The sequence below is a fragment of the Arachis hypogaea genome, chromosome 9 (genome assembly GCF_003086295.3).
Source record: "Arachis hypogaea cultivar Tifrunner chromosome 9, arahy.Tifrunner.gnm2.J5K5, whole genome shotgun sequence".
Lineage (NCBI taxonomy): Eukaryota > Viridiplantae > Streptophyta > Magnoliopsida > Fabales > Fabaceae > Arachis > Arachis hypogaea.
Window position 1 is genome coordinate 111117490 of NC_092044.1, and position 15681 is coordinate 111133170.

At 34.9% G+C, this 15681-nt stretch overlaps 2 protein-coding genes across 3 annotated transcripts; both read right to left on the reverse strand.

The window, feature by feature from the left end:
• Positions 1-2068: 2068 nt before the first annotated feature.
• On the reverse strand, positions 2069-5916 carry LOC112711827 (uncharacterized). The gene is made up of 11 exons (XM_025764551.2): positions 5285-5916; positions 5092-5139; positions 4829-4993; positions 4645-4711; positions 3973-4034; positions 3617-3695; positions 3213-3328; positions 2997-3076; positions 2750-2819; positions 2550-2627; positions 2069-2454 (listed from the first exon to the last, which is right to left on the reverse strand). The coding sequence occupies exons 1-11, from the start codon at positions 5495-5497 to the stop codon at positions 2392-2394; spliced, it is 1041 nt and encodes a 346-aa protein (XP_025620336.1). The 5' UTR covers positions 5498-5916; the 3' UTR covers positions 2069-2391.
• Positions 5917-6798: 882 nt separating this feature from the next.
• On the reverse strand, positions 6799-10472 carry LOC112711828 (protein phosphatase 2C 70). Of its 2 annotated transcripts, none has more exons than XM_025764552.2 (13): positions 10200-10472; positions 9763-9949; positions 9465-9635; positions 9185-9360; positions 8936-9094; positions 8557-8700; positions 8375-8436; positions 7958-8093; positions 7755-7849; positions 7553-7668; positions 7310-7439; positions 7080-7134; positions 6799-6983 (listed from the first exon to the last, which is right to left on the reverse strand). In XM_025764552.2, exons 1-13 carry the CDS (start codon positions 10335-10337, stop codon positions 6840-6842), a joined length of 1713 nt encoding a protein of 570 aa, XP_025620337.1. In that variant the 5' UTR covers positions 10338-10472; the 3' UTR covers positions 6799-6839. The 2 variants fall into 2 exon arrangements, with proteins under 2 accessions (XP_025620337.1, XP_025620338.1); XM_025764553.2 differs by having other exon boundaries at positions 9856-9949; positions 10200-10448.
• Between the last annotated feature and the right edge of the window lie 5209 nt (positions 10473-15681).

The window sequence follows — 15681 nt, forward strand, 5'->3', positions numbered from 1 at the left end:
GAGATTTTTAATATCTTTAGGGGCGACAGCTTCATCAACATTCTTTGTTTTAAAGGGAGAGGCCATAACAGGATTATGTGCTTCCGTATTTGAAATAATAAAAGCTCCTTTTGGAGGAAACTCAGATCTAACTAAGTTCCCATCTTTGACTTTTCAAGTTGAAATAACATTTGCTGAAAATGAAGTTTGTTTGGTTTTAAAAGGATAATCAATGTTGTTTTTGATGGAATAAGCATGAAACCATTCAAAAAAAGGAATATGCATTCTAACTTCATTTAAAAAATTGTAGTACTTTCATTTGAATGATGAGATTTGAGCAGCTGTATAAGTACGTAAATACCATTCTCTTTGAAGGTCATACTCTTTAGAGTTAAGGTTTTTACGTAAGGCTTCTGTGTTTATAACAAATTCTGTGTTATTCATTTATCATTCAAGGAAGATTATGTTGGAGATTGATGAGATTGATGGGAAGATTCAACTTCAAATTCCACATCATCGTCATCTTCTTGGTAAACTGCTTGAGAAATGTTTGAATTATTTTGTAAACCGGAAATATGTATTTCAGAATTGGCTGGTCTCGAAATTTTTGAAAACTGAGATTGAGAAGTCACTGAAAAAGATCTTCTTGCTGAAGCAAAATCATTAGATGTTCCTGCTTCAGATCTAGAGGAAAAAGAGTTCCGTCTGTAAAAGAAAATCTCTACTTTCCTTGATTCATCCTGTTTTACTTCTCGTAAAAGAGGTGCTTATCTAGGTTGCGTTGGAATGGCTCGGTCAATTTCATCCCATCTTATGAGCCTTGGGATCATGGCGTTGGCCTTTGTCATGTCTATGACAAACAAAGTGGTTTCACGATCTTGGAACTTAAGAAGGACTCTGAAGTTACAAGTGTTCATGACCTTGTATTGAATCCTATAGATTAAAGCGGCTGGAATGGAACCTTCTTTCATGTTGAGACCATGAATCCGGATGTTTAGGAAAAGAGAGTCAAGAATGTTAAGGTCTAACAAGCTGACCGTTTTGTTTGGAAAACAGTTGAAGTAAATTGGACCGTGTCCTAGACTTGTTTCAACTGTTCCGATTAAGGAGTCTTGGAAGTCATTGTGTCTAATGTCTCGAAGACATATGAAGATAGAGGCATTCAAACCTTCTCGGATGAGTGGTTTGACTGCAACTTGGACACACCCTATGTGAAGATATCTGTAGTGACGGGCATGTTCTCTAACTGATTGTTTGGTCAGAAGATGGAATTTCTCACCGGAATCGAATCCTAGAGGAATATTATTTTCAGCGGTTTTGATGATATAATCTAATTTTCTCTTGTTATCATCAAGGACATATAACTCATCTTGTGGGATTTTGGGTATTTCCCAATTGTCAATGGCTTGATTGATATCTTCGAAGTAGACTTTTTCTTCAAAGATATTGTGTTTGGGGGAAAGTCCCTCAGGACGAGCAACTTTCTCAGTAAGGGGATTGGAAGAAGAATGGATGGGAGAGGAGGAGGAAGAAGACGGTGAAGAAAAGGAAAGGCGTCTAGAGAGAGAGCGGAAGAGTTTAGACATGATTTCATAAAATCTGATATCATGGCCCTCCTTTGGTTCAGAGAGAAGATATATATTATCACTAAACTATCACTCAAATTTTTGAATTTGGGTTTTTAACTCCTTTTTTTTAATCCTTTAAATCTATAGCCACCAGGAGTTCTTACGTTTGGACCATTATTACTTTCAGGGACATCATCAAATTAGCCTTACTACCCAAACTCCAGCGTCTTACTGCTACAGCCCCTTTGAGTGATAAAGATTAAATGGCCTGTACTTCCAGATTTAAAGTATTGTTTCTTATGTACAAAATTTTTAGAAAATGAACAGTAAATAAAAACATGAATAGTAAATTCCCAAATCCATGAATCTCAGAGATAGTTTAATGATAATAAGTATATATAAATATATAATTATACATAGTAATACATATATGTATATCTGAAACAAACAAAAAAAAGAATTATCAGTCAATCGTGTATGTATATCAACACCAATTATTCAATTAATTGTCAAAACAAGACTTTAGGTTAAAGGTTTAAAATATCATTAAAAAGCTCTAAAACAAGAAAATCTTAAAATGATAATAGTAATACAGTACATAGACATACATACATTTCTTCCAATGTTATTGATTGAATAGCATTCTCAATTACTTTATAGAAGGACAGGTTGTGTAAATAACGTTAACAGAAAGTATAGCTATCATAGTGAGTGTCTTGACTATTGCCTCTACCTTGCAACATTGCAGCCACAGTCTGAAGGATGAGGTGAAAACATAAAAATACTGATGTGGAAGCAACTGTCGCTGTTGATCACGCTACATGAATTCTAGACGCCACAATATTTAACTCTGCAATGCTCTACTAATTGGTTCTTGGAAGTATTGAAGAGAGATAAGAATTGCTTCCTATTCAAGAAAACAATGTTCATAACAATTATTCAAGCGGATAGAAAGAATTTGATTAATCCAAACAAACAGACTAGAGGAAAATTAGAAATCACCTCAGTTCGAATTGTCCTACTTCCCTGATGTGGACACGTATTTAAGTATACATTAAATGCATCCCCTGCATTTTTCCCCTGTAACAGGAAAAAGGCTTGTAGTCAAAGATTTATGGCAAAATTGATCAAATATTTGATTGGCAGTAGTCTCAAGAGTAAGCACAATGGCAACAATGTACAAAATAGTAATTGAACAGTACCTTCAAGTTATCATCTTCTTCAATACTCTCTTCCAGCCCAGCCAATCCACCAAAGGCAATCAACAAATGTCTAACAATATGGTGAAAAAAGAAAAAGAATGAAGTTAATAAATCATATTCAAAAGCTTAATTTGGATCATAAACAACAATAAAGATAAGAAAAGCAATGGCTTTTCATACCCAACTCTTAGAAGTTAGAATTAATAAGCCATGTTAACTTAAAGCTTATGCTATAACAGAAGTATACCTGAAAGAAGGCATTTCAAGCTCATGCGACTTAATAATTTGACCATGCTCAGAGGTACCTATTATATAATCATAGCCACCCTGTCACGATAACACAATTCATTAGAAGAAAGGGGGGTTGTATGCTCATATAATACAGAGGAGAGGGAGAGAGAAGGAAAGAAAAGGAGGGGGAGGAAGAAAGAGAGGGGAGGGGGGGGGGGGGGGGGGTTCATACCTTGTGCATGCAATCCTTAAATACTGAGCTAATATTACGTGCATAGCGCACTTGATATCCCCAATATTCACCTTCTTCCCTAGGCTTGGATGACGACACAACCTGGCGTGGTAAATCTAGATGAAGTACATGTATTTCAAATTAGCATAAATTCATATAGCAAAGATGTTTGAAGTATTTAGCACTGGTCTTCAGCAAAGCGATCGTCTGTAGTTCCTCGATAATCACCTGACACTTAAATTTTCTCTTGTCATGATTGTAATTTCTTTTTCAATTTTCCCTTCCAAAAAAGTTTAACAATACTAATTTAACAGTAATACCATATGGCACAATTTACAACAAAAAGCTTGTGAAAAATCTTGAGCATAACTAAATAAGTGAAAAGAAAAGATCAAATATATTACCAGAATCCAAATTGCGCTCGGCACCCATGGCTACCGTGACTCTTCTTCCTGGTTCCAGTAGTTGGTCAACTACAACATGCTGCATATGTTTGCGTACTTTATCAGATCATACGCAAATTAACAAGCATTACAACTTTCAGAATGAAATAGAAGAAAAGGAAAAGAAAAATGTAACAGACACAGGGAATGCTGTTACGTTATTTTAATCATTTATCAATGTAATTGGCATAGATGCCAACGTCCAAACAACTCAATGGGGGAACATGAATGAATATGTGGATAAGGAACATTGGGTTAGCATGCAGGAAAAGAGAAACATGCTGAGGCATAGTAAACTATGATATGTAAAACCATACCTTAGCTAAACCAACATCAACTAGTGTTCCCGTTGAGTTTGAATTACCATTTATTGTGACACCTACAAAGTTATTGCAACATATCAAAACCTGGCCAGAATGACCACAGAGAAAACAACAAATGAAACACCAATGCTATGCAGCCTATGCTAGTACAAGGTTTCTAATTCGACAGTTTTTTATTAAACAATGGAGTTAGTAAAAGAGAAATAAAAGCAAGTTCAAACAAAAGAGGTATCATGTCCTCTTAAGTCTTATTTAAGGTACATGATTACAATAAAGATCACGAATCCCCTGTGCATAACCACCTGGGTTAAAACCAATGATAAACAAGTATTATAGGCCTCTTCTAGCAGCTAAGCAGCTTCAGCTAACCAAAACTCAACACACACAATACATGGATCAGCTGGAGCAACTAGACTCTCTATCAGAAACCAAATATGTAGTTAAACCATTCAAAGCAAGGTCCATTTCTATTGTTTCTCTTTAAGTTTACTCAGGTGTTCCACTACCCATTTTGACTAAACTTTCTTAAGTCATTCCTTGTAATTTACTTTTCTCCAAAGGGCATACCTTCTCATATAAGCAAAAGTACCTAAGATGAAAGCTAATCATCCCATACAAGAAAATATATGCTGTACAGTGAAGTTCTACTTGACAGACAAGACCTACCTTCCCTATATGGACCCCACTCATGTTTGCGCAAATGGTGCGGGGGATCAAGGGGTGGCAACAGGCCCTACAAATTGCAACACAAATAACCCAAGTTAACCCTGGACTAAACATTCAACAAAATAAACTCTAGAAATGCAGATAATAACAGTAAAGAATAAGCATCATAGTGAGTTGTTCCAACCACAAATCTGAGGCTGTTATGCATAGGGAACAAAGCCTTCCTCAGATACTGAGGTGTCTCAAGATACCGCAGGATTCGGATGAGAAAAGCTGCACCACTTTCATCATCTGAATTCTCCATCATGGGGTCCCTATTTGGCTCCCCATTATTATCAAACACAACAACCTATGTACAAAAAAAAAAGCAATTATCAATCTGAAAACATTCAAAGCACCAAACTGAAAGTAACATATGATAAATGTAGAGAGCAAAGCATTAGCAACCTCGTCGATACAGAAAATAGTTGCAGCACGAGCGATTTGACCAGCCAGCTGAAACAGAACACATTTTTTGAACAAGGAAAAGAAACAAAATTAGGAAAAATATTCAGAAACTCTTGAACTGAAGCAAGTTGCTTCTTTTTTATTCCCTTTCAGTTAGTGAGTGAGTAAATAGAGAAGAGAGTAGGGAGCGGACCCGAGTGGCGAGGTCAAGGGTTGGAACGTTGTCAATGATGGAAGCAGGCACAGCTATGCTCACTGTGGCCCTCTCTTTTGGTTTCTCGTTCTTCTTATTCTTCTTCTTCTTCTTGAGCTTCTTCGCATTGTCAGAGTCGTCACCATTTCTATCGTTAGGGTTGAGCTGAGGAGATTCGGCGTCTTCGTCTCTTCTCTTATTCTTCTTCCCCATCTCTCTCGCGATGAACTGATCTCTTTTCAGGGTTTTTTAGTAGAGACTCCTATTTCCTTCTGTTTTCTCTAACTATATTTGCTTAATCATGTTACTTATATCCTATTAATACAACTTTTTTATTTAAATTTTCTTAATAATAATATCGGTTTTGTTAGGAACAATTTCTTTTTAACAAATAATTTGAAAAATGGATTTTTTTTTTCTCTGTCATTTTCATCGGATATTGGAGACCAAGAAAAAATGTGTAAGAAATTGTTATACTTGATAATATATATAAAAAAGAAAGATTATTAATAATCAGCTTATAAAATAGCAGATGAGTAAAGATTAATTTCAGGGTTTAGTGGATTTTTTCTCAGTAATATAGAATATTTGACTGTGTAAGAACGAGTTCATTTTTCAAAACAGAAAAATATGTGGTGGATTGTGTTGTTAGATCTTTTTATTATTCTAAGGATTGGTGGTGCAAAAATAACCCTTATTGTTGATAGTTATGCCGAAGATGACATAAGTGTTGCTTATTTATGTTTTGTCACTTATTCGCTCCACTTAGTGTGTTGAACTTCTTTTCTTAAAAAAAATTAATAGAAAGAATTTTTAAAAAAAATATTAACTGATAGTATATTAGAAAATTAGCCAATATAATAAATATTTGACTGCGCAAGATCTTTCTCAGTGTTATTTCTGCTTGGTGAATCCTTGTCTCAACGTCCATTTCAAATAGATGAAAATTAAGAGAGTAAAAGACACAATTCGTACATGTTCTGGTTTTGGTTATGTTCCTATGCATGAGAACTGAGAAGTACAAGTCTCTTGTCGTTGTTACTGGTTCCCTTTGCTCCAATACATTGGTGATTTTTTTTTTTTTGGTAATATACATTGGTGACTTTACATTTTTATTTTTAAATTAAAAAAAACCACTTTATGAACCTAAACCAATGTTCTTTAGGATCAAAATTGTAGCACATAAACGTTAAATTATTTTTAAATTTTCCATGTAAACAAACATCTTTTTTACTGAAAACAATAATGTTCCAACAAGCACAATCAAAAAGGGCAAATCTATTTTTGTTAACAGTTAACACCATAATTTGACGACATTTTTTTATTTGTGATTTTTGTATTTCTCTGCAATGTATCATTCCATACATCCTAATTTTTAAAACAACTTCGCACCTTGTTCATACTTAGTTCTGATTGAAGTATACCTACTTGAATCCATAGCAACCTAACGTTTTTTATTTCTATGCGATAAGCTTGTGTAGAACCGAGAAGGGAACATGTTCCGGGGACAAAAATGATATAAGACTATTGCTATAACACTATTTATAAATTCACACTATGATTCAACTCTACAAGTATCAAAATCTAAGAAAATTACACAGGTATTATCCTTTGTTCTTTGTGTTTTAGCCTCATTCAACAAGGAATTTGCAATTCTTTCTGCAAATTTCTCTCTATCCGTTGCATATCTCTCCCTCATCTGTGCAATTCAGAAAGGAAAGCAGAAGTGTTAGGACAAGTTGATGGTAAGAAAAAGACTGAACTATAAACATTCAAGTATTCTTTTTATCGAAACCTGAAGAACTAGTTCAGTTGCCTTCTTCATGCTGATCACATCCCATAACCCGTCACTGTACATTTACAGATGCCAAAGTTACTTATATTCAATATGAAAAAATGATCATACAATAAAGCCTAATACTTTCCACGAAAAAAGAGTGCAATATTCAATGACAGTGAACAATGGTTTCACAAAGATATATGTTGCCATTTAAAACAAAAGCATATGTCAGAAACAAAAATCACCTAGCAAGAATGGCGAATGGTCTGCATGCTTTATCAATATGCATGACTTGACTTATATAAGGCTCTGAACTAAACCGTGAATCCTGCTGTTTCAGGAACTTGTCCCCAAGCATCCTCGCAAGATTCATACCTGCATCAGGGTGAGAACCAGAATTGGAACTTTCCAAGTCAATTTTGCTGGCTCAAGAGAATGGAAGGGACTATTCTTCTGGGAAAACAATTGAAGGTTTTATTCCTTCATACCATGTAGACGTTTCTCCCCATTTTTCAATGGATCTCCTGTCTCTTCAATTCGAAGTCTTTCCGAATGATTAGCTACCTTATGATCTTCTGTCATCTTAATGTGTTTGCCATCAACACTACCAAAGATAAATTATAATGAGTTTCATACAAACATTAAGTATAGTCACAACAGCTTACTACTAGACAAAATTATAATACATACCATAAGATACAGGTGGAGTCTCCAACATTCGCACATTGTGCAAAAAGATTTTTATCACCGTCAACCCACACCAGAAGCACTGTTGCTGTGCATCCCTGCAAAGTGTTCGTCATTAAAAGCTATAAACCATAAACTGATAAAAGTGACTGGTAAAGCAATCCACGAAGAAAAAAGAAAATGTTTCCTAGATCAGAGGAGAATACCTCACAATCGTGATTCATGCCTGCTTCTGTTTGAGCAAACGCATCTCGAAGAATTTCTGAAGCATCACGAAGTGACAAAACCCTCTCTCGTGCTAATGAATTTGATAATAAATTGCCAATTATCTCAGGAAAAAGTCTGAAACAAGGAACAACAGAAGAAAAAGAAAGAAAGAAAAAGAAATAAGTAATGCATCAATTATTAGATCCATAACAATCGTCAATCATGCATGTCCCATAAAAGTTAAAAAGATAAATATTAATGCAAGTTGTTGGAAAATTGAATATTAAGCAATACCTTCTGTGAAAAATTCTTTTTATTGGTCTGATCTTGGTTTGAAAGTTTTCTTTACATTCATAAGTTGAGGAAAGAGCATAGAAGAAGCAATCAAGAATAGGTAAAAAGTTAAAAATACTGACCTGCTAGCAGATTTGGCAGCCCCATCTCCACCATGCCCATCGCAAATGCCAAACACTCCAAACTGCAGATTGGGAACATAGGCAGGTTAAATTAGATAACTCTTGTGAATAGAAGTGAGAAACTAAAAAAGAAAATGTAAAAGAAACCTTAATTGAATGAGTATTATGAATAAGTCCCAAACCTGATCCAACCCAGGCAGAGGCCATTCATAATAGCAAACATCCTGCATAGGCAGCTTTTTGCCTCCTCGACGCAAAGCCATTGGATCTGATGCCATACCCACCCCAAAGGGAATATGCTGCTGATTTTGCTTAGTAATATGAACCTGCAATGCATTAAAGTCACATAAGACTTTATAAGAGCACACAAATTTAACCACAATAGCATAGCATTCCAAGTATCTGTGTGTGAAAGAGAATAATATAGTTCCAAGCAAACAAAATAACTTATGGTATGTTTCGTTGAAAGGTGAAAAGGGTGGAAAATTTTCATTGATGAGCTCCATATATAAAAATAGACATAAGAGCATCATGTAAAGGAGATTCTGGCATAACACTTACAATTGCTTTTGATGTTGTTCCAAGAGTTATGATATCTCCATTAGCAAGATCCACCGGATCACTCCAATGCCTGCTTCCAGTCTTTGCATTGTTGATTGGCTGAGAATTTAACTGTGTTCCATTTAAGCTACCCATATCTACCAATTCCCACCTCATTTTCTGAAAAATTCAATCTAATAATTATTATTGCACTGTATACATACAGAAAACATTCAAAGGGAAGTCTCCAAGAACAGAAAAGCGACCTACATCCACATTCCAGTTTATTTGAGCATGCTTTCCTGACACTTCTGAATCATTTAGCAACAAATCACTTGGAGAAACTCTTCCCAAGGTTAGTGGTAGACGAGAGGTATTTGTCGACTGTACAGAACAACGAAGTCCACGAGAAGGACCATCATTAACCTCCAGCGTGAGGCAACTTCCTGTACTTCTAAAAAAAGATATGATGACATGTTTCGCATATTTCAGCCAATGCAAATACATTTAGAGATAAACCCTGATAGATAAAAAAGTGTTAAGAAATTACTTTGATCAGAGATATCTCCTTGCACAAAGTCTTTCAGTCTGTCACTTTCAAAGTTTGATCTTCTATGCTTTGGAGTTTCAACAAATTGAGCTGGGGGAAATACAAGTGTTTGACCAGTAGCATCAACATCTTCCAAATGATCATGAATTACATCTAAAACCAAGCTATCACCTGGAGACAATTAATAGGGTACTACACTATAAAGACTTTGCAATAAAACAGATAAAGAAAGCAGAAAACAATAATAAGAACAAAAGATGTACCAAAAGCTGCAATGGTGGTAATTAAGTAAGGCTACCTAGAGGCACATTAGAGGGAAGAGAAATTTGCTTTTGAACAAGTGAATCGTCTTGTGGGATGCGAAAATGAAGTTGGTTGGGAGAGCAAGCACCTTCAGGATCATAATCTAAGGGAAATTCATTGGTCTGATTATGTGAAACCTGAATGTCATCAGCTGAAAGAAGAGGCCTCTCCAGCTCACTAGCCTGAAAATGCAAAAGTAAGATCCAATCAAGGCTTTGAGAATGCAAACTCAAACAACAGATAATAGATCAAATTGACCACAAATCATAATTAGGAACATTCAAATACAACAGTATTCATATTTATATACAAGTGGAATCAAGAAAAGTGCATGAATGAACACAGAATCATTGGATCAAACAGGTGGCATGCAATGTTATGTGTTGCACTTATTACGAATAAGATGTCAAATTCATATAAATGGAATTGAACCTTGATGGAGGTGGAGGAGGAGGGGGAAGAGGAGGAGGAAAGAGGGAGAAAAAAGCGCCATGGCTTGAAGACGAAGAAGAGAATGGAGAGGAGAAGAAGCAACAGCATAAGGAGGAGAAGAGTGAGAAACAGCGGCATCTTCTTCGTTTCTCTCTCTTCCCTCCAAACATCACAATGCTTCGCTCCTCACCCTTTCCGACAACCTCGCCTACAAATGCTCGAACAACTCTCACTCCAAACTTCCTGTTTTTTTTTTTCATTTACTATTTTCTTATTTAAATTCACGGTTTCACTTTTATTTTGTCCTAAGAAAATTTAATTTTTAACAAAATAAATCCAGAAAGAAGAAATAATATTTTGGTCACTAAAAGTAAAAATTAAATTCTGATACAATATTAGTATAAAATAATTTTACGTGCACATATATCGATAAATAAAAATAATTATATTAAACAAATATAATTAAATTATATATAAAAAACTTACGCGATTAATACATCAAAAATTTAAAATTATTTAATATTTTGTTGAAATTTTTATAAAATTATTAGAACATATATTAAAAAAGAAGTGAAAATTCAGGTGCAGTCGATTTTACGTAAAGTTGATAATTGAGAGCTGTTAAATAATTTAATTGATTTGACTAAATTTTTATCTAACGACTCTTAACTATCAACTTCACGTGAAGTCTACTACATATGAGTTTAGAAAAAAATTCTATTACTATTATTAGTTAGAGTTAACCATCAACTATATATTCTTCCCTTTGAAATAAACAAATCATCAATTATGTCCACTGGAAGAAGGTTTATGCTTCAAGTCACGGGGTTATTACTAAATTATCACAGTACTATGTATCTCTAACTGATGCGTAAGTATCATCCATATGTATTGATTAAATTCCTTTGACGTAAGTATCATCCATATAGTAGTATTACTTTGAAACTAAAATTGAAAAAAAATAATAATAAGAAGGGGTTTGTAAATTAAATTAATGAGCAAAATTGATAAAGGACGTAGCTAAGAAAGTGCAGATTAAATGCAAGCATGTGAATTTCTGAGATCCGGGAATAAAGCGGCCGGGGATGCCACAAATTAATTTTGTGGATATTATTTTAACATTTTCGACCTTCACTTCAACTCTTCCCTATTCCCCATTCCCCACACTCGAGCTTTTTTCTTTTTTAATGAAAAATATGATAGTTAATTTTGCTATATTCAATGTCTTTTTTTTTTTTTTGCCTTTCCTTCTTCCACATAAATCTATTTCTATAAGTTTATCACATCAATATTTTTTTTCTTGAAGCATTTCACATTAATTTAGCAAGGTAACAAGAAATAAAGTATAAACTTGGTTGTTATCGGTGGCTTTAGGGAGATCTATCTTAGTATCTTAGGTTTGGTTGGGCTTAAATTTCACTAAAAAAAAAAAGGGCGGTGAAAAAAATTGCTCTTTTTGTCACTATTAAAAAGACAAAGATAACCTTTTTCGGCTGCCCCTTTTCCTCACCCAAAAAAAAAAATGGTTAAGAAAAAAAAAACATACAAATTTGGTGGGGAAAGACCCCAAAAAAATGTTGGGGAGAATATAAAATGGAAAGAAATTCGATTCCTTATTCACGACTCGCTTATTATCAACTTATCATATAAAAAAAAAATAGAAAAAAACTCTAAACACTCTTAATAATTATTTTGAAAGACAACGGAATTTTTGATAAAAAAATATTCAATTTGACTTTTAAATTTTATTTTTATAGGATTAATTAGTCTTTATGTCAAAAAAATCAATGTTTTTTTGACATAAAAACTAATCAATCTAAAAAAAATCAGAGACCAAATTAAATATTTTTTTTGTCAAAAATCTCGTAGTCCTTTTAAAATAATTATTTAGGTATATTATAATAATATATGCAATAATTATTTAACGTCATTCATAATTTTATTTTCATCATTAGTCATCGTTTAATTTGTAAATCTCTACATATAAACATCAATCATGTACTAATGTAATAAGATCAACCGTCAATGTGAATATAATCTAATTCATTCATCATTTCTTCTTCCCGTGCTATTGTTGATGTTAATTATTTGAGATTTCGTTAAATAAAGATAAATTAAAATTTAGCTAAATATTGTACAGTACAACTATGTATTAAAATATGCAAATAATGTTTTAAAGTTACTCAACAGTTCTTTGAAATAAGAACAAATAAAAATGATAGGTATTAGGAGTAAACTATATTTAACCTAAGAAAAAGAGGACACAGCAGTTATCTATATAATTGTCTTTAATTTGCATACCGAACTCAATGCATTGGTGTTGAAAAATAAAAGGTTGGTAACGGTTGCGGCCATTATGCTCTCACTGTGTGTATGCAAAATCTGCTTGAGTTAAGTTACTCCAGCAAATAGCTTCGTTTTTTTAGTACAACTATATATCTTAAAAGGGCCCATGACGAATGATTTGACTAGTTGTTATATTTTAGTCACTATTTGACTGGTTGTTTTATTTCAAGTAAGGTATTTATTGCTTTTGACTTGGGCTGTTATATTAATTGTTATATATATATATATATATATATATATATATATATATATAAAGAAAATAGATTAATTCCTTAAATGTGCAGGAATGAAAATGGTAATCAAAATGCGCATATCCATTTTAGCTGTATATATATATATAAAGAAAATAGATTAATTCCTTAAATATGCAGGAATGAAAATGGTAATCAAAATGCGCATACCTATTTTAGCTGCAGCATACGCGAAATGGGTTATGCCGTTAATTTACAAGAGGCGCTAACGAAGTGGTACTGTCGTACTGACATGGCAAAGTGAAGGATTGACCATCCACTTCAAGGATGGCGGACGCGAAATGGCCAACATCATTATTGGCGCATGCGAATTGGACCAAATCATATGAGGCAACAGCAAAATGGAGCATCTCTGTGATGGTGGACACAAAATGGGACACTTCATTTCTGGTGACCACGAAATGGAGAAGCATTGGTTAAGGCTGCAAATTCCAGTATTGTCAGTCCCTCCTACAAGCATGCACTAGATATATTGGGTGGTCATGGGAAGAGATGTTGGTTTGGGTTGAATATAAAAGGGGAGAAGGGGGAGGGGACCAAGTCGCAGATTCAATAGGAGTGAAAGAGAGATAAAAAAAATCGGTGGTGGAAAAAAAATTGTCTGCAGTTAAAAATCTTGTGTTGTGGTTTGAAACAAAAAAAAATTTAAATGAGTGGTGGAAGAATTAACGTAGAAGAATATCTTAATCGGTTGGATGAAATTCATATTGTCGCACATTTGCTTTACAAGGTTAGTTTCAGTGATCATGTTTTGTCAACTATGTTATTAGTACTCTTGTTAGAACTAATTTTATTATTATTTAATGTTAGTTAAAGTAATTTCAATTATGTTTTTCATGTTTTTTTTATTGTAGTCCATACGTGTTCTTACTCCGTATGGCACATTTGTTGATGTTTTCACGTAAAATCTGCCAGATCCAGGTACGGAGATTAGGCGGCAGGCTCTTGAGCCTTATATAAGATGATCAAGATTTATCATGCTTCTTTAATAAAGTGTTTCGAGTATGACAATCCACTTATAATCGCCTTTGTCGAAAGACAGTGTCTCGAAACACACACATTTCACCTCTTCCGGGGTGAGTGTACCATAACTCTAGAAGATGTTGCAATGCAATTAGGGTTACCTATTGATGGCGAGCCTATGAATGGTATTCTAAAGTCATGAAGCAAGTTCTACCAGAGAGATATATGGCAATGGTGTCAAGAACTTCTTAGTGATGTTCCAGCCGGGCATGTAAGGACAACGAAGTTTAACATAAAGTTGAAGTGGCTCAGGACTCATCTTCAACAAATCCCGCTTGACTTACCAGATAATGCCCTGATTCAGTATGCATGTTGTTACATTCTGTACTTGTTGGGAGGCGTGCTACTACCGGACAAGGCCAACAACATGGTCTACATTCGTTATCTTCCGCTTTTGGCCGATTTTGATGCCATCAGTACTTATAGTTGAAGTGGTGTCGTTCTGCGTTGGTTATATCAAGCCATGTGCTTAGCAATAGATTTATGGCATGCTGTCATACGTTGCTTATGTCATGGATATATTACAGCCTATCGTTTTGGGCACCAACTGTGACGACGCCGTATAGTTTTCTGTTAGCTACAAGATATGGTATCATATGGCATATCATGTCTAGTGATGTTACGTCTTGAATTTTGCTTTAAAGTTGAATATACAACTTATTTCAACATTGTTATTTTTCATCAGGTGGACGGGTAAGAAGAGAAAGAATGACTATGTTGAGCGATGCCCGCTGAAGCACCACCTGAGGTTGGACAATCTACAAGTGGATGAGGTAGGTAAAAGCCTTTATTGAAGTGTAGTTATCTTGTTCATCTTAACATGTGTTGACATGAATTTAATTGGTTGTCGTACATGAATCCTCGTATCTGTCCAGAGTGCCTGCGGAATTTCTCAGCCACTCACATGGAGATTTTTACATCGCGGTTGTGCCACTAATATTTTTCAGGTGGATTGAGATTCTTAACGTTGACAGAGTTGCATCAATTTGGGGGAAAGCAAGGACCATCCAACCCTCTGCTGAATATCGATACCTTCCATCGACAATCGACCCACAACGACGATGGTTGGTGGCCTATCCGCTTGTCAACTTGGTTTTAGATATGGGCTAATCGACGTACGGAGGCATATCATTTGCTGATTGATCGTTCAAACACCTTGCGGCCCAGCCAAGATTACCATAGGTGGTACTGTGACAAAGCTAGGAGGTTTTTGTCCGCGCCTGAAGCATTGCACGATCTGCGGGGTGACGACATTCCTGTAGGTGCCCCGACCGAGTACGAAAGAGTGCCCGTCGTAAGGTTACCTGCTGTTCCACAAGACCGTAAGCGACGACATACGCGCCGAGAAAGACATCACGGTCATGCTGAAGTAGGGAACGATCAGCCAGGGGTATGGTTGTTTACTGGTAACCAAAAGCATTTATATAGCAAAATTCGAAACCCATTTTGCATGCGAAACACCTTACTTACACCATTTCGTGTGTAGTACCAAAGATTTGGAACCCAATTCACGTCTATCCCCTTGAGTTGCCCATTTCGTGGGCACCAGCATCTATTTGGACACCTTGCCCAGTTCATGTGCGTCAAGGGAGAAGTGGCTCTGCCCCACTTCGTTGGCGTCCCCCATGAATTGACGGCATAACCCATTTTGCGTGTGCTGCAGCTGAAATGGATATGTGCATTTTGATAACAGTTTTCATCCGTGCGTATATATGGAATTAATCTATTTTCTTTATTTATAAATAAAAAAGCTTATATATATTTGTGGGTTTTGCTATCCTGCTGTCTAAGACATTAGTTAAGGATATTATAAAAAAATATTTTAATATTCTTGATATATTTAATACATTAAAAACATAAAA

Bases quoted from the DNA above. Each gene is read 5' to 3' on its own strand.
- LOC112711827 (XM_025764551.2), bottom strand. From the start codon at position 5,497: ATGGGGAAGAAGAATAAGAGAAGAGACGAAGACGCCGAATCTCCTCAG. The intron at 3,696-3,972 runs GTATGGTTTTAC...AAACATATGCAG, and splicing joins TTGATGTTGGTTTAGCTAAG to CATGTTGTAGTTGACCAACT. The intron at 2,820-2,996 runs GTATACTTCTGT...CCATATTGTTAG, and splicing joins CTTGAAATGCCTTCTTTCAG to ACATTTGTTGATTGCCTTTG.
- LOC112711828 (XM_025764552.2), bottom strand. From the start codon at position 10,337: ATGCCGCTGTTTCTCACTCTTCTCCTCCTTATGCTGTTGCTTCTTCTC. The intron at 8,701-8,935 runs GTAAGTGTTATG...AATGCATTGCAG, and splicing joins GAACAACATCAAAAGCAATT to GTTCATATTACTAAGCAAAA. The intron at 7,135-7,309 runs GTGATTTTTGTT...GTAAATGTACAG, and splicing joins CCATTCGCCATTCTTGCTAG to TGACGGGTTATGGGATGTGA.